Source organism: Chaetodon auriga, chromosome 18 (genome assembly GCF_051107435.1).
Source record: "Chaetodon auriga isolate fChaAug3 chromosome 18, fChaAug3.hap1, whole genome shotgun sequence".
Lineage (NCBI taxonomy): Eukaryota > Metazoa > Chordata > Actinopteri > Chaetodontiformes > Chaetodontidae > Chaetodon > Chaetodon auriga.
Window position 1 is genome coordinate 14,012,040 of NC_135091.1, and position 23,028 is coordinate 14,035,067.

The window sequence follows — 23,028 nt, forward strand, 5'->3', positions numbered from 1 at the left end:
AGGAGTATTGTCCAGCCATCAAAACCCCTAACCCAAATAAAACATGGAGGACATCATGACAGAGCTCATCTTACTTGATATCTTCATTTCATATTGTGATGTTTTCACTAAAATGAAGAGAAATGGATTTTACTTTATGGAATCATTACTACTCTGTGGACTGGGGAATTGACTTTGACAGATTCCTCTGAAGCCACGCCTAATGTCTTGATGCTGGTGTTGTATTGGTAGGGCGCACAGTGCCCAGGACCGCATTGGCTGTGGTGTGTGTGTGTGTGTGTGTGTGTGTGTGTGTGTGTGTGTGTGTGTGTGTGTGTGTGTGTGTGTGTGTGTGTGTTTCTTTCTTTCTTTTTTTTTTTTCAAAAGGGTCCCAAACTACACTGAGATTTGGAATATTACGTTACAGTCCGGCAGGAAAATGGCGACTGTCATTCATAATCCTCTGAAATCGTAAGTAAATTTTAAAAAATATACCTGAAATGATTGCACAGTTTGACTGCATGTTGTAACGCTCATCATATTTATACAGGGTTTAACGCGCGTCTAAGTAAGAATCACAAAATGAACACTTTCGCCACGGGATCGGACATTCTCCGTGTGTGTGTGTGTTATCTGCAGGTATCGCTGCCTACTTGCTGCGTTGTGTAATACTGATATAAATGAATACACTCGTGCACAATCTGCAGAGAAAATATCTTCAACCCGCGCGTAAATGTTCGTTGGCGCACTTGGTTTCATTAAGACAGAAAGTTGCCGTTGCCCGCGTTCAGGTTTCATAAACAGGGCTGGCAGAAGTTTGCACGCACGGCTCTTTGTCAGTGCTAGACGGGTGAATTTGCATAGATAATTTTATGCAATTAATGTCACAAAGCGCACATTGAGAGGGCGACTCCCGTGCTTTTGGTGCGACTGTTAAATGCAAGTCCGCGATGCGTAGCAGATTATTCCATGTTGTATCGCAGTTTTCATCTCCTGTCGTGCATGGAGAGGAAACCTGCGGTGTAAAACAGAATTAAGGGGGGGCGTGCAGTTTCCCTGAAGTTTTTAGAATTTAAAGCTGATCACTTCAAAGGTGCCAGCGGGTGATTTTGTAATGGGCGCACGAACGATGTAGAAACATCAGCATTATGGTACCTTTGAGAAATGATGCAAAAATATCAACAATGAAAAAATGCAAATGCAAAACAAACTGCGAAGTGATTAATTTGTGGGATATGAATGAGATGAGCGCTAATGAGTTCATTTTAACCAGTTAGATAGACCCCCCTCTTATGTGTGTGCACCCGTAACTTTCAGCTGCGTCCATATTACTGAATGCATGTCTGTCCTCCCGCTGGCTGACGGCAGATGTTTACCACTGGTCATGAGGAATGTGCAGAGAGTTTCACAGTTAACACAAAATGTGTGGTGCAAGAGGTCATATCAGCTTTTTAAACAAAGCATGTTTTGCCAGGAATAAAAGAAACTTTTCACGTTTGCATCTGGATAAATGAGGCTTATGACACCTATTGGCTTTCACTTAACGCAGTTTTGTAATAATGTGGGGTTTGTTTTTTTTTTGGAAGTGTAACAAAATCTTCAGCAGACATTATCAGCTGTACGTCCCCTTAAGCCTTTTTACAGAACTATTAATATGATCAAGAACGTTTTGTTGGTATCAATGTTCAGAGTAAAAGAAAGGAGGATGAGAGAACTCGTGATGCTCTTGTTTTGTAGAGCTGTTTGTTGACAACCAAAAAACATCTTGCTGTGCACTTGGGGAAAAAAAAGGATCTAAGCTGCTGTATTCAACTAAAACAGATTAGACAGTAGAGAATCTAGTATATGTGTGTGTTTCTGTGTGTGTGTGTGTGTCTGCAGTTGTGCATGTAGAGCAGCAGATTAGGAGCGTCCCAGTATTCTCCTGGGTCCATCTGTTGAGAGAGGGAGAGGTGCATGGAAAGACAGGCAGACTGATGCTGGGGCAGAGGGTGAGGTGGAGGGAGGGAACCCCATCTGCCCTCCATATACGGCAGGGCTTTCTCGGACCACCGCCACCCCCAACCTCATCCAGTATCTGCAAAAATGTAAAACAGTGTGTGCATGCGTAGGTTGGAGGCAGGACTCCACCTACCAAAACAAACATAAACCCATACCTTAATACAAGAGGAAACTGTCTAAAAATGTATGTGAAATCATCATCATCATCATCATCATGTGGGAGCTAATGTCAAGAGTTATGATTTACTGCCATAGGAACTACTGTTGTGGTCTACTTTACAGGCTGCAATACAATAAGCCAGCATTAAGGCCAGCTTGTCATCTGTCTTCAGGATGTGGATGGTAAATCATATGCCCCCAATAAGGACGTGCAGCAGTAAATACATGTGGTTCATGTTTTTGGCCTCGCATATTTACTTGATTTGTTTAAATGCTCACTTCTACAAAGGCTCCTCCGTGATCGAGAGACGACAAGACATAAGAGCCGACATGAGAAGTATTCAAATGAGCATCGTAATTCATATGCAGGGATGTGTTTATGAGCATATTAGGCGTCCTTTTACCTTCTGTCTTATCATTTGGGTTTGAATTCAGAATGAACAAAAGAGCTCAGGTGGAAAATGGTTTTTGTTTGCATAAGGACTGAAAGGACGGCGGCTGAGATTTAGGGACATGTGAAGGAGGAGGTGGTGTGCGTGTGGAGGGGGTCAACGTGTGTGGGGTTGTGTTTTTATTGTGTGTGTTTGTTGCCTGCATGGGCGGTTGCGGAGCTGCCCACCCTTCCCCCAATTTGTGTGAGAGGGAGCATGAGTGAGTGATGGAGGTTGGGTGGAGGGGGTGTCTGTCTGGCTGCATTTACGGCATACATTTATACTACACCCTCAACGTAGGGGCGAACTCTGGCCTTTGTCTATCCGAGCCCGGGGAATGGGAATGTCCGGGAATGGTTTCCAGGCATGGGGAATATAAATGGCCAGGAACATTTTTTATAGAAGGCTCCATGCAGTGATCAGTCCTTTTTTCCCCTTTTCTTTTTTCTTGTTCTGCACATGGAACTGGCACATGTTTCTCTCTTTATGTGTTTTTATGTGTGTGTGCATGCCTGAGATTTCTAATAGGAGAGCGGAGAGATGAGATATGGATGTTACTCTTCACATATAAAATTGCATTTTTCCCTTTGGAGGCACATTTTCTCGGATTTCCTGCAGTGATCCCACGCTGAGTCGAAGTGAGTTATCATTCAGCCCCAGTCTCCGGCTCCCACTCCTTCACCTCACCAGCCTTCAGCGTCTCTATCCTTCCCCCCACCTCCCCCTCCAGAGAGAAACAACAGCAGCATCTGAATCAGGGTTTCCCCTTTGCAACACCCTTTCCTCCTTTGCTTGCTCTACCTCTCCCCTTCCCCCCCCTCCCACTGCACTCTGCACCTTTCACTTTCATGCCCTTTGTGTGTCTGTTTGCGCACAGAGTAGCGTGTGTGTGTGCGAGTGCGCTCGTGCATGCATACATCGGCGTGTTTGAGAGAAAATGAGTGTGACAGGGTTTGAAAGGGAACACGTGTGCCCCGGGACATGTCGGACCCCTCCTCTTCCCTCCCATTCTGCCTCCTTGGCTCCTCCTCTTCCTCTTCGTCTCCCTCCTCTCTGTTCCTCGGCCTACAAAGTGCCACAAAGACGCCCATCAGTGCCCACATGCCGTTGTCCTGCCCTGCGCTTCCTGCACTTTGGGGCCTCTTACCTATTCCTAGCTAAAAGTCAACTTCCTCTCCCCTCTCTCGGTCGTTTTCTTAATTTTTTGGTAACCCCCCAGCATTCCCAGACACTGCGAGGTGTGTTCAAAATTTTCCTTTGAGATGTGCTATATGAACTGCAAGCTTTATTAAAAAGATGTGTCTGTGTAGTACACGTAGTAATACACGTCAGGCTTGTGTTGAGTTAGCCCCCTATACAGTTAAGCTCTGACTTCATCAGCTGAATGAGGTCATGCATAAAGAGTTCTACCTAGTGAGAGATGCTGTGCCTGTAATGGCTGTCATACAGGCTGTTATCAGCTCAGCATTGGGACTTTTTTAGTTTTGTATGTTTCGAATTGACTGGACTTCAGAGGCACAGTGTATGTTCTACAGTGTATATAGTACCTACACTGTATCTACAGACAGGGCTGGTCCTCTTCCGTGGAGTCCGCCATGTTGTACCGCCATGTTTCTACAGTAGCTGTCAATGGACAGACCAAGCGCTGGCTCTTCTCAGTCAGCATTCCTGTTTTTTTGTGTTTCACCAAAGTTCTCGTACACGCTTGGAAATGGAGGGATGAGGCGAAGGGTGTACAGACGGATGCAATATGCAACCTCACCACTAGAGGCCACTAAATCCTCCACACTGAACCTTTTATATGATTGTGGAGGTAGTTACCACTAAATACAAGACACAACTACTAGTACTACTCCAAGACCTAAAATAATGAATGAGTAGAAAAGAAAACAATTGTACAATATATAAACTGAATGACATAAAATTGAACAACATGGAGGTGATCTGTTTTAAGAATCCCAGCACACAGACACTTCTTACTTTAAGCAAAGTGTGAGCAGTTGATCTAGTTAGAGGTTCACTTGGTGGTGAGGAAATGAAATGAAATGAGTCAGTGGTTGTTAGATTGAAGTCCAGTTTCAGACCTTGCACATATCACCAGAGGCTGATGAACTTCACTGTTTTCCTCGATGAACACCTACAGTCAGTTTTCACCTGATAGTAACAAAACATAGACAGGGTGTGTCTTTGATTTTACAATTCCGTGCATGTCTACGTCTCTGTCTATCTGTCTCTGGTGGTCTCATGGACGCTATAACCTCAGCCATCAGCCGAGATGCTGCCTCAAAGCAGAGAGCTCATTAAAATGATTGACACAGGTGTGATTATGGTCAGCCGAGGCAAGAAGGACTCCTCCAGCCTCGAGGCAAAATGGGAATGTATTTTCTTTTTTCTCCAACACAATAAAGAAAAACACCAATTACGATATTCATGATAAAGAAAATTCAAAATGAAACATGTCCATTACAGCCTAAAACCCCAAATCATTTAGTTTACTGTCATATATGATTCTCAAAGAAGTTGAAACCAGTTCATGTTTGGCATTTTTTGCTTGCTAAAATGACCGAGATGCCTCAGTGATGATCAAAATGATTTAATGTTCTATAAATTGAATAACCGACTAATTGTTTCAGCTCTACAACAAGGGTTTGAACCGTAAGGAAAATCCCGTTAAATTTTTCCGAACTCGTTGAAACTGCAGGAAAACTGTGGATGAGAGTGTGGAGAAACGAAAGTGTGACAGTGATTTATGATGCCACTGATGAGCTCTTTCAGTGATTAATTATTCTGTTTAGCAAGGAGGAAGAGAGGGTGCTGTGAGCAATATATAACTGGCAGATTTACGTGCAACATAATAGTAAGATTGATGGAGAGGAATGACAGCAGACGGCCGAACAGAAAAGACTGATTCATAAGGGCCGCTTCCCCCTCGGCTGTGGATTAAGAGTAAGTTTGAATATTTATGATGTCCGTAAGCTCTATCTCTGCGAGCTGTTACCTGGAGACATTAACCATCATTGCTTCTGTGCTCGGCGCTGATAAGACTGACGTTCACACACAAAGCTCCTCTGTGCTAATATGGGAGCAATTGAGACTATCACAATGGGCAGGCACCAACACACACACACACACACACACACACACACACACACACACACACACACACACACACACACACACACACACACATGCACATACACACACAGCAACTGCAGATTCCATCAGTATCCAGGAAGCTGTTGACCAAGAGGAATGCGTTCCCCGACATGCAAAACTCGACTTACATAAGCACCATTACTAGGATCAGACATACAGTCCGCTAATGGGCACAAACAGGAGCACAGTGCAATCTCCGATGGTGGGGGAGGATGTCTCGGGACACGCAACCCATAGACAGATGGTCTTGCAGCCATACAGACACACGCACATACAGACACTCTTTCCTCTCACTTTTTGGGAAACACATGAACATACCTCTCAGACAAATACACAGAAGGCACACTTTGCTTATGTAAGAGTTTATGAAGCAGCCCCGGGGACGCTGGGCAGACGCTTTGTTGTTGGAAGCCGGGCGGGAACATACAGGCGATATGAGATGACACGGAGAGAAAGAGAGGGAAGAGAAGCGGGGAAGACAGATGAGGAGAAACGCCTGAAGTTCAGGCAACAAACAGTGACAGCAGAGACAAGGCTTCACTTCTGGGAATGTGAGTTATGTGACAGGAAGTCTCATGGATTTGTCTGGATCACTGTGACTGCTGGTTTGTCATACTGTAAAAACATGCAACCCCAAAAAACACCAGCTGCATTCCTCATCTCTGTAGGTCCCCTGACAAAAACCTTCAGCCGCAAGTGTGTAAGTTGGATGCTGAACTGCACATGCAGTGTGGCACTGAAGGTGCTCATGGAGCCACTAAAGAGGTTTTACTCTTTTGCACAGTTGCTGTTTCAGCATTATGTGAACAGATTTGTCACTGATTTTGATGGCCTCTGGTGTACGTCAGTAGCGCTAATTCTTCTGCTAACCCTCTGAAGAATGATATTTGAATGAGTGAAAGATGTCTGTACTTTACAGCAATAGTTTGAGATTGAGCTTATTTACTTTCTTGCCTGTTAGGTGAGAAGATAGATACCGCTATCATACATCTGTACTGCAAATATGAAGCCTGCTTAGGATTCAATTAGTTTAGCTTAACATAAAGACTGTAAGAAGGGGGAAACAGCAAGCACGGCTTTGTCCAAAAATAAAAAATCCACCTGATCAATAACAATATCATGTCCCTCAGATAAGAGAGAGTAAGTTTTTGTTCTGTATATTATTATTTTGTTTCCTTTTCTTTCACAAAGATAAGGTTATGTACCTTCTACGTACCTGTTTCCTCCTCTGAACTCCCTCATCCATACATGCAATACCTGCTTCCCTCCCTGCTGCGACTCACTTTAGCCCCTTACCCTTCTCCCTTCCCTCCATCTTCTTCCTCCTCCACCCACCCTCTGCTCTCTCCTCCCACCTTCAAACACTGCACATCTTTGTGAAGATTCAGTGTGACCAGAGTGCTGGTCTTTGTCCAGCTTGGCATTCTTAACATATCTTTGTAGAGAATCCACAGAGCCAGTCAGAGAGACAGGATGATGGGCAGGCAGATAGACATGTGTTCACATAAACAGACCACGAAGAAATCCTGCTGATTTGAGAAGAGCAAGAGATCCTTGTGGCATTGTTCCTTTTTCAACCTCCCTGCCAATGATTATGTTGGCTTAAATGAAATCAATGTCTGGAAATCATACATAGGAAACACTACCAGCAAACCGTCCTTTATGGCTGTCTCATTCAATTAAAGTAACTAAACAACAAACTGTGCCCGAGGATGGTTGACTAGCTCGGTCCTCTGAAGCTGAGCCATGTGTGCTCCTGCTGAGGACCAGGCCCCGTTAGAACGATCTTTCCTCTATCTCCCTCTCTGGATTTCAGCCATGTAATTAGATAAAGAATAACCTACTCAAGGTGTCTATTTTATCTTTGGTGAAAGTGAGTTTTTTCTTGCTTCTTGCTGCCTCTAGACAGAGACTGTGAAGATTATTGATGACTCACGTTCTGATTTATACCCTCTGGTTGGTAGATATTGTGTGTGCGCATCTGCGTGCAGCTCATCTGTTGTGTGGACTTCGATCCAGCACTCTCGCTTATCTATCAGTTTGACAGGATGAAACATTTCCTCTTTGGTTTCTTGTATCCCTTGTTCCCTTACCGTGCTCAGCCGGATCCTGTTCAGCTCAGCTGTTTTCATGCTGCATCTGATGGATGCAGCAAATCCAGACTTTACACAACAAACTGAACCAAAATGTGAACAGAGGTCTGTGTGTGTTATATAAGCAAAAGGGCTGAACAGGCCCACTCATACTTGATTTGAAGGCCATACCAAATTATCAGCCGCCCAGCACATTATTGCCATTAGCTGTCCAAAAATGTTAAAATTTAGCTGATAGGACTTCAATAGCAGGGCTGACTCAGCGCACAGAAAGCAGAAATCGAAGCAGCATGCTGCAAATAACCTGGATCAATGGCAAACATGGGACTATAATGTTACTTGCGGGTAACTTGAGTTCAGCAAAGAAATATTTTTTCAATTTAGTTCAGATGTTGAATGAATGGGGCAGTTGTTGTGGAAGTAAATGGTAATGAGCCTGATGCCTTACATTTCATAAATCACAACTGATTTCTGTCTCTGTTTCCTCTCGTCTGTATCTGGCTGTTTACCTGACATGATCTCCATCTGTGTTCAGGCTCGGTGACCAGTTCTACAGGGAGGCTATTGAACACTGCCGCAGCTACAACGCTCGTCTCTGTGCCGAACGTAGCGTGCGCATGCCCTTCCTGGACTCGCAAACTGGTGTGGCACAGAACAACTGCTACATCTGGATGGAAAAGCGCCACCGACAGCCAGGTGAACCACTGGATGAATTCATGCCACTGATATTTCTTTCAATAAGTACAAATGTTTACATTCTAAATACTGTGTTTTTTTTCCATATTACTGATATTTTGAAAAATATGCTCACTATTGTCTTGCTGGGTTAGATGAGACGATTGATACCACTCTCATATGCTAAATATGGAGCTACAGCCAGCAGCTGGTTAGCTTAGCTTAGCATAAAGACTGGGAACAAGGTCAAACAGCTCGCCTGGCTCTGTCCAAAGTTTAAAAATATTTTGTTTCATCTGTACAAAAACCAAACCGTACTGTAAAAAGTTGTGGTTTTATGGGGGCGTCATGTGCCAGACTATTTCTAGTGATTTCCAGGAGTCTTGGAGACTGATTGGCCTGGCAACCAATGTAGACTCCATGAGGTCACTGTGAAATCTAACATGTTAATTAGTGAGCTTTAGAGGTGCTTGTTTTGTTCACCCTTGGACAGAGCCAGGCTAGCTGTCCTTATGCTAAGCTAAGCTAAGTGTCTACTGGCTGTAACATCTCAGAAGAATAAGCAGGAATGCATAAACATGGATGAATACAGATCTCCTCCCACAATAAAAAAGCAAGTGAACCCTCCTTTTGTATATTCTGTGAGGTACCACTTACTGATTAATCCTGCGACAAGCAGCCAGAATGCTTTATGCACATCTGGGTCGCCTGTATAGCCAAAGGGAACAATCTGCGCTTTACTGAGAGCTGGACACAAATAGCCTGCTCTCCATCTTGTATGCAAAGCCCTTCAGGCCACACCCTATACTTTGTGGCAGACCTAACTCACATTATACTGTATGCATTTATTCTGGGTTTATCCCTCCCCCCTCATTCTCTTGATTTTTTTTTCTCTGCTCATGCTCAAAAAAAAAAAAGAAACCCACTTCTTTCCCTCCATCTCAGTCTGTGCTAATGGCAGATTATGATTAGACACAAGGACAGAGACCAAAATATTGAAGTCAATTGCAAGAAGTCTGCTTTGGGGAAATTATTTTAATTGTTAATTGGAGTAAAACTGCATATATCCATCCTTAACATTAAGCGATATTTCCACACTGATATGACGGATAAAGTGCCTAAAATGTCAGGTGTTGCATGACAAACACTTTCTGGACCATCAGAGGCAGATTCTTCTAAATATGTGGACCATTAGCCCGAGCGCTGAAACTGGGACATATTAAGTGTCAGGAAAATAAGACCAGTCCACTGTGTGTGTGTGTGTGTGTGTGTGTGTGTGTGTGTGTGTGTGTGTGTGTGTGTGTGTGTGTGTGCGTGCGTGTGTGCAAGGGTCTCAATGCAAGTTTTGTTAAAATGGAATGCTTGCCAATGGTTGTTAAAATTCTTCCTGTGTGCCTGTGTCTCCGCATGTGTGTACGTCTGCATATGTGAACGTGTGTGTGTGTGTGTGTGTGTGTGTGTGTGTGTGTGTCCAGGCCAGGCAGCAGGACAGATGTATACCTACCCTGCTCGTTGCTGGAGAAAGAAGAGGCGACTCCACCCACCCCTGGATCCCCAGCTACGCCTGTGTGAGCTTCGGCTAGGTAAGACAAACACCACATCCAGCGCATTGACATGCATGCACAGTGAATGCCACGGCCACAGCGGTATTGACCCACAGTTATACAGTGGAAGCCACTTTAATTGATGCATCCGCTACTTTCATCTGAATGCACATTTATGCTGTGTATGTGCCCGCCGTGCTCTCGATAGCTGCACAGAGCTTTAGGCGTGCTCGGTGGCGTTAATGTTCGCTATCTGACCATCTGGCTCTGGTTAGCCCGTCTCTCTCGCCAGGTCTCCAGGTTCATTCTCTCCCCTGAATCAATGCCTCCTCTCACTGTTCTCTGGCAGTAGACTCACACACACACACACACACACACACACACATACATAAGTGCACAAACACCCCCACACATGACTCTCGCTCTCCATTGCAGCACAGAAGCACCCTAACTGGGCCTCTGTAATCATTTGTCCATGAGGCATTAGAATGTAAGTGAGTCTTATGAGGTGGAAGTGTGTGCTTTTTATATGTGTGTCTATGTGTGCGTGCGTGTGCATCCATGCGTGCATATGTGTGTGTTACAGGGGATTTTTAGCAAAGGAATGCCCCCAGGAACCCGATAAGGGGGAGAAATAAAGGCAAGTCTTTGTTTCGGCTTTGCCACACTATTGTTTCCCCCTCGCTGTCTTCCAGACGCAATATAATACTCCAGAGCTCTCCACCAAGAACGATTCAGCTTCAAGCAGAGGACATTTCTGAGGGGAAAAAAAGAGAAGAAACTCCCCAGTGCTACAAGCAACCAACCAAAGCATGTAAAGGGACAGAAAACTAGCGATATGCTGCAGTTAACAGGCGCAGGAAAGCCTTTGTTGCTAAGGAAAGGAAAGAAAGAGAGTACAAGTCTCCGGTTTTGTTTTGCAGAGATCCAATTCTGCAGTTTGGCCCAGATATCTATCATAACACGACAGAGGAATGTGAGTGCTCCCCTTTCAGGCTTTTGGAAATGCTTTATGTTTATTTAATGCTTCCTGAGCAGAGAGGTTTGTCTGTGTGTGTGAAGATACACAGAGGCTCTGTCACGAGGTTGAAACACTTTGAAACCCGAATTGAATTTCTTTTTTTCTTTTTTTTTTTTTTTGAAGATCCTCTGCTTTTTCTTCATGTCGCAGCTCAGTGTGCGAGTGGCCTCAGCTCAGCAGCCATTTTGCTACCCTCAGTGTAAACTGTTTCATCTGACGAGGGTTACAAACAAAGAGGTGCAAGCAAATGCATAACATTTCGATAATTCTGTGATATCATGCAGGTTTTTCTCATGTTCAACTCAAGTCCCTAATATGGGCCAAGCTCTAAAAATTCTAGATCCTACATTTCCCAAACCCCAGACCTCCAGTGTGAAACACAGGCCGATTCACATCAGTACAGTTTGTGTGGTTGTGTTTGTGTGTTTGTTCACGGCGCCTTTATGCTGGAACTTTCATCTCCTCATTCTCTCCACCACGTTTGCCCTGGAGAGTCGAGGGGAAGGTGAGGAGGTTATAGAGAGGAAGGAGGATGGGTGAGGTCAATGAAGTGGGGGAGAGGACAGCAAATGAAGGAGGGATTTAGTATAGAAGAGGAGGGAGGGTGCTAGCAGAGAACAGAAGTGGTGGCTTATTTTTGTGGGCTGCAGGAGCAGGTTTAGGGATTGTGGTGAGGGATACAGAGCGGAGAGGGAGGAAATGTCTGTGTCAAAGTCAACCTGTACAAATAGACACAAAGAAATGAGAAGAGGAGGAGGAGGGAAAGGAGGAGACAGGGAGGTAAAGCAGCTCCGTGCTCAATGAGAACAGTAGCCCTGCTCACTCCCTGCCTTTCTTATCACATCCCTACTTTCATTCTGTTTTCATCCCAGTGTTAGAGTTCAGTGACGAGGACGGACAGTTCAAAGAGGGGGAGAGAGAAAGATGAAGTACAAGCAAGAAAGAGAGTGAGATACTGGGGATGCAGTTTAGGCCTATGAGCTGTGTTCTTTTTATTTTCAGTTCATTATTTCCTCTGTCTTACTGTGCACCATGCCGCTGTCAGGAAAACACTGTTTGCATCCTATAGAGAGGGAAGACTTACACACTGATACTGACACATGGTCTCTGCTTTGGTCTTCCATCTACTCGAAATAGTTGTGTGCATCCACTTTTTCAAAGTGCTTTCTCGGTATGACGACTGTCTGGCACAAAGCCGTACTAAATTATTGAACACATATATCACACAAACCTCTGTGTTGACTGGAACTGCTTCTCTTTGGCAAGGAGCCTGATTTTAGATGGTAGTGATGATGATGATGATGATGATGATGGTAATCACAGCTGGTTTTCCAGGTTTGGGTCAGTTAGTCTTGAGCAGAAATGCGTCTTTGTAGAGTCAGAAAAAGCTGCTCTCAGTCATTAGTCGTTGCTTTGCAGCTTAGTGATTTCATGTTGTAGGTTGTCAGGCTCCTCTCTCTCTCTCTCTCTCTCTCTCTCTCTCTCTCTGTCTGCCTTTCTCTCTCTGGCAGATGGCGTTAATTTTATCCAAGCATATTTGTCCTTGCAGCTCATCCAGTTTAGCACATGTTAGAGCTGTAATGATGGTCCAGATTAGCCTTTTTCATCACTGCGAGCTCATCCCAGCAGCTACCTAACTTAAACATACTGGCACATGCTCATCTGCATCTACTTACATTTTGTTGACAGTTCCCATGATGCACCGATGTGTTCAGCTGCTCCGTGTGTGCTGCATTCAGGGACCATTCGGAAGAACATGCTAATTTACCATTTTATGTTATTTTCTTCAATGCTGAAAAAAGTAATTGCTTTTTTTTTGTATTTATGAATTGCCTTGATGGCTGGAGGGTCCTTTCTTCTGCAGTAGAGGAAACTACTGTGTTTAGCATGGTCAGCAAGCAAGTGTTAGTGAAGATGGTAACTCTTAGCACATACACACCTGCAACTGTCACCCCAAATGCTCTTTTCTTTCTCTTATTCTCTTCTGCCACCTCCTTCTCAGAAGCAGAGCTGGCTCCGAAACGTGAGGCTCCCACAGGGGATGCCACAGCCTTGGAGGCCCTCCTGAGGACGGACAGCCTGCTGGAGAAAAAAAACAACCTCTGTAAGGAAGAGGAGACGTTGCTGGAAATACAGGTATTTTATTATGTGTGAATTATGTACAGTATCATACATTATTAAGGTATGTGTGTTTTGGTCAATGCAAGTAAAGTTTGGCATTACAAACAAGTATTAAGATTTAAATGAGGGCTTGCAACTGAGAGGTGTGAAATTATCAAATCAAATCCTTTCTAACGTCGTCACACATATTTTCTTTACCTGTATCCAAGCCTCTCTCTTCCTATATGTGTGTGTTTGTGCTCTGTAGAGAGTTCTGGAGGCGGACGAAAATGGGGACGGTTTCCATGATGATGAAGACTTTGAACTGGATACTCCAAAGAGAAAGAACAGAAACCGAGGCAAAGTGAGTGTGTGCGCAGGCACGCACGAGTGTGTGTGATTTACAAGAGAATAGCTACAGAGTTTCATCAGTACAAAATCTATGAAGTGTATTAAGTGACACTTATTTCTACGTCATGTGCTTGTGTTTCCACTCAGAACAGAGGATCCAGTCGCAGAAGGACAGAACCCGTTAACATGGACGACCAGGACAAACCTTACGTCTGCGACAGTAAGAGAACAGAAGACTTTGTACATCATGTGTGATTAGCTTTCTGCTTTACCTGTTAGTTTACCTAAATTCAGCATCACAGAGTTTCCCAAAGCTCAAGGAAGTGACAAAACACTCTTCTCCTTATCTGGCTATTACGAAAGAATTCCTTTATTCCTTCATGACGTATAGCCAGGAAACCTTTCTCAATATGCCTGCAGAATCTAGCAGACAAGTCGTTTTCCCTCATCTTTCAACAATAGCCCCTCCTCCTTCTGTTCTAAGAGCGGTCCTCTGCAGCATGAAAAAAGAGTTTGCTGTTAATCCAGACCTGACTAGCATGCCACCTACGTACTTGGGCAGAATCCCCCCGGAATGGATTGCCATGGGGATGCAGAGATAGCTGCGCTCGAACAAATGAACCTTTTGTGTCGTGTTCTGTCTTTCCTTCATTATTTGCTTTTGTGTCTTCTCTGTTCCAGATAGATACAAACAAAAGCATAACTCAAAAAAGGCTGAAGAAGGTATCTGAACCTGTCGCCATCTTGTCTTTCTAGGGGCTCCTTGAACTGTCTTTATGATTAGCCTTTTCGCTCGTGGGCATCTGGTGTGGGAATGGCTGACTGAATGCGAATACCTTGGAGATATCGCTTTAAATGCTTTATTCTAGTCCAGGCGTCCTTTCCTGAATTCAGCGCAAGCATTGCATGATACTAACGCTACGCTATGTGCCTTCATGCTCACTCTCTGCAAGGCATGCACCAAATGATGCTTCCGCAGCAGCTAACGTCGAACTGTGGGATGCATGGTTCTTAAGGCCTCAATAGCTGTGAAGTGATCCACAAATGTAGCCATTGTAGAAGTCTTTACACTGGGTGGCTTTTCTTTTTGAGACAAGTTTTTAACCATGGGATTGGATTGGGAGTGAGTTCACATGGACATGGTGAGGCTCTGCAGCCTTGTGGTGAAATATGCAAATTTGGCTGGGACAGAAATGGCCACAGAATGTAGCAAGGAACGCAGCAAAAGCAATACTTCAACTTTCAGCTTCTATCATGGCTACACCTCCAATGTGCTTATTAATAACCCCAAGAACTACTGCAATAGTAGACTATAAATTCTAGTTTTCATATTATTAGTGCACAAAATGTGTGACTTCCACAGCTTCACAGTACAGCAACAGCAGGATAAAAAGGTGCCTGTCAGTCTCTCACCTTTGATTGTTGATTTGCTCGTTATGATCTGTTTTTGAAAACGGTTGTAGGCAGATACTGCACCTTTTGGCACACCTCTTATAACCTGACTCCATGTCTATTCACTTGACTTCCGTGTGAAAGACTTGTCAATAAGTCTGCGGATTTTCATATCAATTAAATGCTGTTTATGTTAGCTAGTAAAGCATTCTTAGTATGAAATATGTCACAGATGAAGCCTCTTTCTCACAGTCTCAGCAGCAATATATCATCTCAGCAACACTCTCTACTCCCATAATGTGCTTTTGTTGGGTGATAAGGTTGTTATGGTCAACCTATTTATTGAATGTCGTTTTTGCACTTTTTCTTTGCACAAGGTTTTATGTGCTTCTAATGGAGTGTGTGATGTTTTATCTGTAGTCTGTGGAAAGCGCTATAAGAACCGGCCTGGCCTGAGCTACCACTACACCCACACTCACCTGGCGGAGGAGGAGGGTGAGGAGGAAAAGGAAACAGAGATGGCCCCGTCTCCTCCACATAGCTCGGACAACCACAAACGTAAGATGCCGTCGAGTGTTTAGTTACATAGAACGACAGAAAGCCGCGGGAAAGCTCAATTTTTCTTCTCATTACACGTATCTGCCAACAGCTCAGAAGGGCCCGGACGGTGTCATCATCCCCAACGACTACTGTGACTTCTGCCTGGGAGACCAGGACTCCAATAGGAAGACAGGCCAGGCTGAGGAGCTGGTGTCCTGCTCTGATTGTGGACGCTCGGGTGAGTCCCCAGTCCTCACATCATGGCCTACTAGCACCTCTTTGGAGGGTAGACCACAAGTCATAGCTTTGTTTTCTTGTCAAATCAAATGAGGGGATAAAGAGGTTAAAGAATGTCATATGAGTGTTCCCAGTGGCACAGTAAGAAAACCACTCTTACCAAATATGCTGATTCACTTTCCCGCCCGGAGGGAGAGATGAGAAGATCAATACCAGTCTCGTGTCTGTATGGTGAATATGAAGCCACAGCCAGCAGGTGGTTAGCTTGGCTTAGCACAAATGCAGCTATGCTAAGCTGACCTGTAGCTTCACATTTCACCCACAGTCATGAGCGTGGTATCGATCTTCTCATCTAACTCTCAGCGGGAAAACGAATAAGCAGATTTCCCAAAATACCAAACCACTCCTGCAGGAGATTTTCAGAAACGAGTTGTTTGCTAGTCTCACACTTTAATTTGTGTCTACTACGCATCTTTTTTTTTCTCTTTACTTCCTTTTTATCCACAATCTTGTTCATGTCTATTCCTCGCTTCCTCGCAATGTTTATGTTGGTTCACAGACTTAAATGGTGCTTTCCTAGTGGCCACAAATGTGACGCAGTTTAACACTGCATCAAATATCTATTTAGATTAATAGTTACTTTGGGCAGTATCTTAAGCAGTAACGTTTACACAGTCGATTTTAGTTGGTGACAGCCTTATGTGAATAGTTACTCTGAGTCATCACTGTTCAAACCAACCTGTGTCTTTACCTGATGATGGAGGTCTGATTATACCTTCATGCCGTGCGTTGAAATGAGCTTTCATGTTGCTACAGTGTCTTTTCAATGGGTTGTCAATGAGCCTTGTTGACCATGAGAAGTGAGAGCCGACTCCAGGAAAATAATATTGATGTACAGGCTCCGCTGCTTGCTTCCATCCTGCATGCTTCTCCATGTCAGCCTCATCCATCAGTACGGACTTCTGCCTTTTCATGACATGCATTCACTCCTTTGTTGCTCGGTTTTCATGCATTACCTTCTGGCTGCATTTTTGTTTCTTTCCCCCCCTTCTTTTATTTTTGCTCCACACTACCCAAAGCCGCCTCTGTTGGATATCACGGACATAACATTTCTCCAATCAGCTCAAGCGTCTTGTGCGATGAGAGAGCAGAGTGTTCATTTCAGCCAGCGACATGTTTTCTTGCTACGGTAGACTTTGTTAGAACAGCTGCGAGAGTGTGTGGCCTTGTCTGTGTTGCTCTGACGCTGATGTTTTCATGGTAGCTGGAAGAGGAGGAGCGAAGAAGGATTGGAGGAAGCTGAGCACTCTTGAGGAATTGTTCGGCAGCGCGTCAGACAGCGAGGCCTCCACGTTTCATGGCTTTGAAGACGCAGAGCTGGAAGACATTTTGCTTTCAGACGATGATGATAATGATGATGATGGTCACGATGCTGTGGCTGATAAAGGGACCTCTTGACTAGCTGGACCTCAGGGCAGTGAGAAATCATCTCCTGAGTAAATGTCTGAAGCCTCAGACTGGACTACAGTGGCCCCCTTTGAAGGCACGTCCACCAGAAAAATCTCCAGATTTATTTTGAACACTTTCAATTAATGCCATCTTTTTCTTGGAAAAGTTGTCGAATGAAACTTTTGTCCCTGATGGATACAATGGCTTTTTTTTTTTTTTTTTTTTTTTTTTTTTTTACCATGCTCACATGGATTTTACTGACATTTTCCATTACTCATAAACAAACAATTATCTCCTTCCACTTGATTTTGCTTGCGTGAGATAATCACCATCATGGCTGCAGCCTATTTCATTCTGGACTGAAAAGGTCAATGCGATGGACCAGAGAAAAAGGAATGAATTACATGAATGGCCACTAATGTGGCAGGGGGAGGGATGAACGTGGACTCTTGAGTCACTCCATTGGCTAAAGAGGACAGGTAGCCGAGAGGTAAGAGCCAGTCGGCACTCAATTGCTCCTCTCTGTCTTTAAGGCCTCTCTTTTATCAGTAGACGCTGAGCAGAGATGCTTTTCCTCCTGCCTGCTGCTCAGCGCCATCCATTTCAACTGATAGGCCACCTTTTAAACTGCCACAGCTAATTTAATCCCTGACTTTAATTCCTCAGTTTAATTCTGTGGCAGGCAGCAGCTTAAACATTCTCTGTCACGTCTCCCTTTGTTCACCCATCACAGGCTGATTGGGAATGTTCAGTGTTTCTGGCTGCTTTCCCAGTCCAGATATAAATCCCTTCATCCTTGATTATGGCTCATTCATGGCTCATTGATACCCCATTGATGGCAGGTTGATGTAGATAGCTGTGTTTGTATGAGATGCTGGCGGCACTGTGAGGCTGCGGGGAGGCTTTAAAAGACATTAGCAATAGCTGTAAAATGTTTGTTATTAAGACGGGGAAGTAGACGACAATTTACACCACCGTTCATTTTGTTGTCTCAACTAGAGATTAATGGGAAGATGATAAAATGCGGTCTGGCTGTGATTTCCAGCACACACATCACTGCTTGTGTTTGTTTCCAGACATATAATCACTTGTCGTTTGTGGCTAGACTGCTTTTGATGCTACATTTCATCCAGCTGTATGGACTGTCGGCACTACGGGTGCAATTAGAGTTGTCTGATTCACAGACACCATTAACAGGCACTGCTGGCTCTGATAAAGACATGGCAGTGTTATTTATATCAACCAGGGCAAAGCGTTTTATTCAATTAGTCAAGCAAAAGGATATTTTTACATCAGATGACCATCTGACCACTGCGGCGGTTAACAGAAGACACATCATTGCTGCGCTGCAGGGCCTGAAGCAGATACAGCTGCAGTTGGTGCAAATCAACATTTGATGAATTATGTAAATATGTTAATGTGTGTCAGTCTTTCTCTGCTGTCAGCTCCAATTCAGAGCGTTTGCCACGTGCCCATCCGCTGAAACTCCACTGGCTTTGCTTTGAAGTCACCCCTTCCTTCTTACTTCACTCTTCTCGTCTCTCCTCGCCATCGCTCTGCAGGTCACCCCACATGTCTACAGTTCACTGACAACATGATGCAGGCAGTGAGGACGTACCAGTGGCAGTGCATAGAGTGCAAGTCTTGCAGCATCTGTGGCACGTCGGAGAACGATGTATGTATACTGTGGGAGGATGTACGATCCTCCGTAGCTCCAGAAATGTTAGCGTTCGAATGCTTTTAAAAGATTTCCCTCTGAATTTGCTTTGACTAGATTTGTCTTGTTTCCTTTTGATATTGTGACCTTTCCACAATCAGCATTCAGCTTGTCATAGGCAATTACATTACCTTACACTGAATTTAACTAAACATGCCAAGCAGCTATTGCACTTGATAAATCCCTGATGTGATATTCTTTTTTACCTCAGCCATATTTTGCTAAGAATGAAAAATAATCACAAAAAGGATGTCAGCTTTACATGGTGGTGCAATATGGCGGACTGTGTGAGGACCTGCTCCCTCTTTAGATATGAAGAGCTCATTTTAAGATAATGAAAATTCTTGTTTCCAGATGACCATACACTTATTAAAACAGAATTCTAAATCTTATATTCCATTTCTGCCAATAGATCCCCCTAAACCCTACACACTGGACCTTTAAGAGTACACCCACAGTGTGCAGTAACACAGCACACATAGGATCAAAGTGGCTAAACTGGATCTTTCAACACCATGAGACAGGAATTAACTATAATCTACTTTATCCAACAGGGTAAAGGGCCATATTCTGCAAAGAGATCCCCCTAAATCTTACACACTGGACCTTTAACACTTTAAATCTTTTTCATTGTATATATCTAATTCTACAGAATAGTTTCAGCATTTTTTGACAGCTGTGTCCAGAAGTTGGGGCATAAAAGATTTGGCCTCTTTGAAGCTCCATAAGCTGTCCCATGATGCTTTGAAAGCTCGCAGTGCTACTTGCCAGATCTCCTTTATAGTTCATAAATGCTGCTAACTGGCACTCAACATAATGTGAGTCACATTTCTAGCTGTCTTTGTAACTCTGATTCACCTACTTCAGCATTTATGTCCTTATTCAGGCAGGGTTGATATTTCTTCTTCTTTCCCCTGCACTTTTTTTTTTATAGATTATATATTTAAGATGTTTGTGTGCCGCATATGCAGGATCAGCTGCTGTTCTGTGATGACTGCGACAGAGGATACCACATGTACTGCCTGAAGCCCCCAATGACCCAGCCTCCAGAAGGTACGACAGCCACTCTCATACATTATGCATTATCCATCAGCGGGTTGAAACTATATATGTCATGTGCTGTATATCTGAGAGAGGCTACAAGCGAAGGCTATATATGGAAAAGAGCAAGAAGGACAAGGATTTCAGCCTCTCTTTCTCTCTCCACAGGGAGCTGGAGCTGTCACTTGTGTCTGGACCTGTTAAAAGACAAGGCCTCTGCCTACGGAGAAGCATAACTCGCTGGACATTCTTCTCAACACAGTATATATATTTGTACCTATATGTTAACTGTTTGACATGCCCACACATGAGCAAAAACATTCTCTCAGATAGAATCAAACACACACACTCCAGTGCATTAGCAGGCTCAGGGCAGTTTCCTGTGTGAGGCGCAGAGATCCTCGAGGTCTCATACAGCCGAGCAACACTCCAGACGCAAACACCGTCACCATGCAATCCGGACCATAAGTCAGCTAACAGCAGGCCTTCCGATCAGCCAGTTCTCTACCTCACCTCTCAGCACATGGCAAGAAGCCAAAGCAAGATAATGGCCAATACTGTGTCGTACATGCGTACATGCTCAATTTGAACCAAACTTCTGAAATCCCCAGATGTTTTCCCGTGATTTAAATGTATTTGATTTGGAAGATGTCTGTCCCAGAGTCGTTTCACTTGCTTCCCTTGCTGCTCCAGCTCTGCAGTGGGGGAACCTGAGTGGGTCTGACTAATGTTTGTTTAAATTTCTCCTTCCAGCTCTACTCCTCTCCTGTGTTTAGACTTTACGGTGACATTCCTATTTTATATCTGGACAGACTCAGTGTTAGCTATGCCATCTTTCACAGGTTTTGTCAGGCTCGGTGAAACTCGCGTCCAGCGCTAAGACACAGCCTCGGCTATCATTCCTGTTGGGAGCGCGGTGACATTTTTTTAATCTGCGTTTATGTTTTTTGTATCCTTGCCGTTACAAGGATACCGTGGTGCTCAATTTGACACTTTACAAAAATTATAGCATTTCTTTTTATAGAATAAAAGGCTGATTTATTTATTGTTGACAATGCTCCAATGTTATTGTCAAGGAGATCATTATTACTGTCAATCAGTGATTCCCAAACTCTTCCTGTCATGCCTAACCCCCTGTGGAAACCATCCAAATCACTGCCCCCCCTCTCCCAGCCCACACAAACAAAAGCATAGGATAATATATTCAAATAACATTCATATGAAGACAAACTGCATTGCCGAAGTTGCATGTCCAAAAAGTCAACCTCCTCACCAGCTCATATAAAGACATAGAGAAAAAGCATTTTTGTGTTGCAGGGTAGGGATTGTTAGCCAGTATTATAGTACACATGTTACTCTGATGTGATTGCATTGGCTCCCATGTACCCTGTAATCCCACATAATAACAGTTCAGAAGCAGCGTTATCTCAACTCTAAATTCATGTCACAGCTGTAGATAGCATGATGCGGAACATGCCAATGTTTGCAGTTAATATTAGAGCAGATTAACTCAGTTTAATCTAGTCATTACCATCTGACTCACACTCACATTGCTTCAGCGTGTGGACAGCATCCAAAGCTCGACAGCCTTTGATGGAGGGCTTTAGTGAAATGTTATTAGTTACACGTATGTTGGACATTTCAAAATAATCTGCTGGGAAAAGAGGTTCACCTTTTGTGGTTTTCAATCTGCATTTTAGCCAGTTTGTGCCCCCTGCAATACCTCTGTGCCCCTCTAGAGGGCCCCACCCTGCAGTTTGGGAACCACTGCTGTAAAAGAACATAGTTGCAGTGTCTGTGTTAACAAACCTTGATTCATGGCTATATACAAGCAGTGTGGTGAATCATATACTGTGCGTGTCCTGAGGAAGCAGTATGTACAGGTGAGTCCTGTTTGGAGGTCGGTTAGAGGTCATGTGAGAATTTTTTTTACACTTTTTTTGTATTGCAGTTATTAACCAGAATATATTTGGTATGTTCTGTGTTTGTATTACCACGTGAGTACAGTTGAATTGGTTTCACCTAAAGTTTGATGGTATAATCTTCAAAGCCATCCAACTTATGTTTTTCTTCTGAGCAAAACTTGGCAGCACTCACCTACTGCTCTAAAAACAAGGTCGATCATGAATAGGAAGAAACACCAAGAATAAGCTCAAAACTAAAAAAAAAAAAAAGGACAAAAAAAAAAAAAAAAAAAGTCCATTAAAGTACACATAGTGTGCAAGCCTTGACAGGATATCACAGTCTGCATTTGTGTTTTGTTATTGTGAGTTTGTATTTGATATTGCTTTTCCACAGACAATCATGACTTAGCATAGCTACAATACATGATGTTAATAATATGCAGGGGGTGTTCCATGGCGGGTATAACCACCCTTTGTGTCTTCCTTTTAAAAAATGTCTTGGATGTAATTCTTATTTGATGCCATCACCTACAGTGATTCAAAACGTGTGTTGCATTTTGTTAAAGTAAATGTTATGTTTTGTGATGAAATAAAGACTTTTCCATAAGTCTTGTTTTCCTGTATGTCACTTATCTTCAGTCCACTTGTTTCTCATTTTGCGTGTAAAATATATTCACAGAGAAATACTCAAGGTATTTTCAAGTTGTTTTTATTCCCCTTCAACAACCCATTACCAGGAAACCCTGATGCCATACATGCAACCTGAAAGTAGGCATTGAGTGTTTATATGGCTCTGGCTAAGATGGCTGTGTCTGATATGAATCCATTATAATGTAATGTTAGATGAGCCATCATTTCCTCTTCATTTCCGCCCAAGATATGGCTGCTTTTCTGGATGGTCTGCCAACATATCTGTGTGTGGATGCTCAGGGATGCAGAGGCTTTCAAGAGGTTACAAACATGCCAATATCCTCTCCAGTACTTATGTTGTACCTTACATCAAACAACCACTAGGGAGCACTAATAGACTGGAGAACATGAATCAATATGGTGCTACATGTTTAAGTGTCTTTACAATCATGACAAATAATAAATAAATGTGTTATGAGCCAGTATTTCACTTTAAAACTCATCTGTTCGTCTCTTTTTGCTCCTCTGTCTCTGTCTCTCTTTGCTCTGAACACGTTCCCCTTCCAACTGGACTACATCTTCACCTGGACTCTCTGGCAGAGCATGTG

At 43.6% G+C, this 23,028-nt stretch overlaps 1 protein-coding gene across 4 annotated transcripts; it reads left to right on the forward strand.

The window, feature by feature from the left end:
- The first annotated feature begins 224 nt into the window (after positions 1-224).
- On the forward strand, positions 225-22,394 carry dpf3 (double PHD fingers 3). Of its 4 annotated transcripts, XM_076756683.1 has the most exons (12): positions 370-450; positions 8,355-8,515; positions 9,970-10,077; positions 13,062-13,195; positions 13,428-13,523; positions 13,658-13,730; positions 14,192-14,233; positions 15,323-15,460; positions 15,552-15,680; positions 18,691-18,803; positions 19,817-19,898; positions 20,055-22,394. In XM_076756683.1, exons 1-12 carry the CDS (start codon positions 419-421, stop codon positions 20,120-20,122), a joined length of 1,176 nt encoding a protein of 391 aa, XP_076612798.1. In that variant the 5' UTR covers positions 370-418; the 3' UTR covers positions 20,123-22,394. The 4 variants fall into 4 exon arrangements, with proteins under 4 accessions (XP_076612799.1, XP_076612798.1, XP_076612800.1 ...); XM_076756684.1 differs by lacking the exon at positions 14,192-14,233 and having other exon boundaries at positions 225-450; positions 20,055-22,046; XM_076756685.1 differs by lacking the exons at positions 18,691-18,803; positions 19,817-19,898; positions 20,055-22,394 and adding an exon at positions 16,944-17,270.
- The last annotated feature ends 634 nt before the right edge of the window (positions 22,395-23,028 follow it).

Bases quoted from the DNA above. Each gene is read 5' to 3' on its own strand.
- dpf3 (XM_076756683.1), top strand. From the start codon at position 419: ATGGCGACTGTCATTCATAATCCTCTGAAATC. The intron at 13,196-13,427 runs GTATTTTATTAT...TGTGCTCTGTAG, and splicing joins AGACGTTGCTGGAAATACAG to AGAGTTCTGGAGGCGGACGA. The intron at 13,524-13,657 runs GTGAGTGTGTGC...GTTTCCACTCAG, and splicing joins AGAACAGAAACCGAGGCAAA to AACAGAGGATCCAGTCGCAG.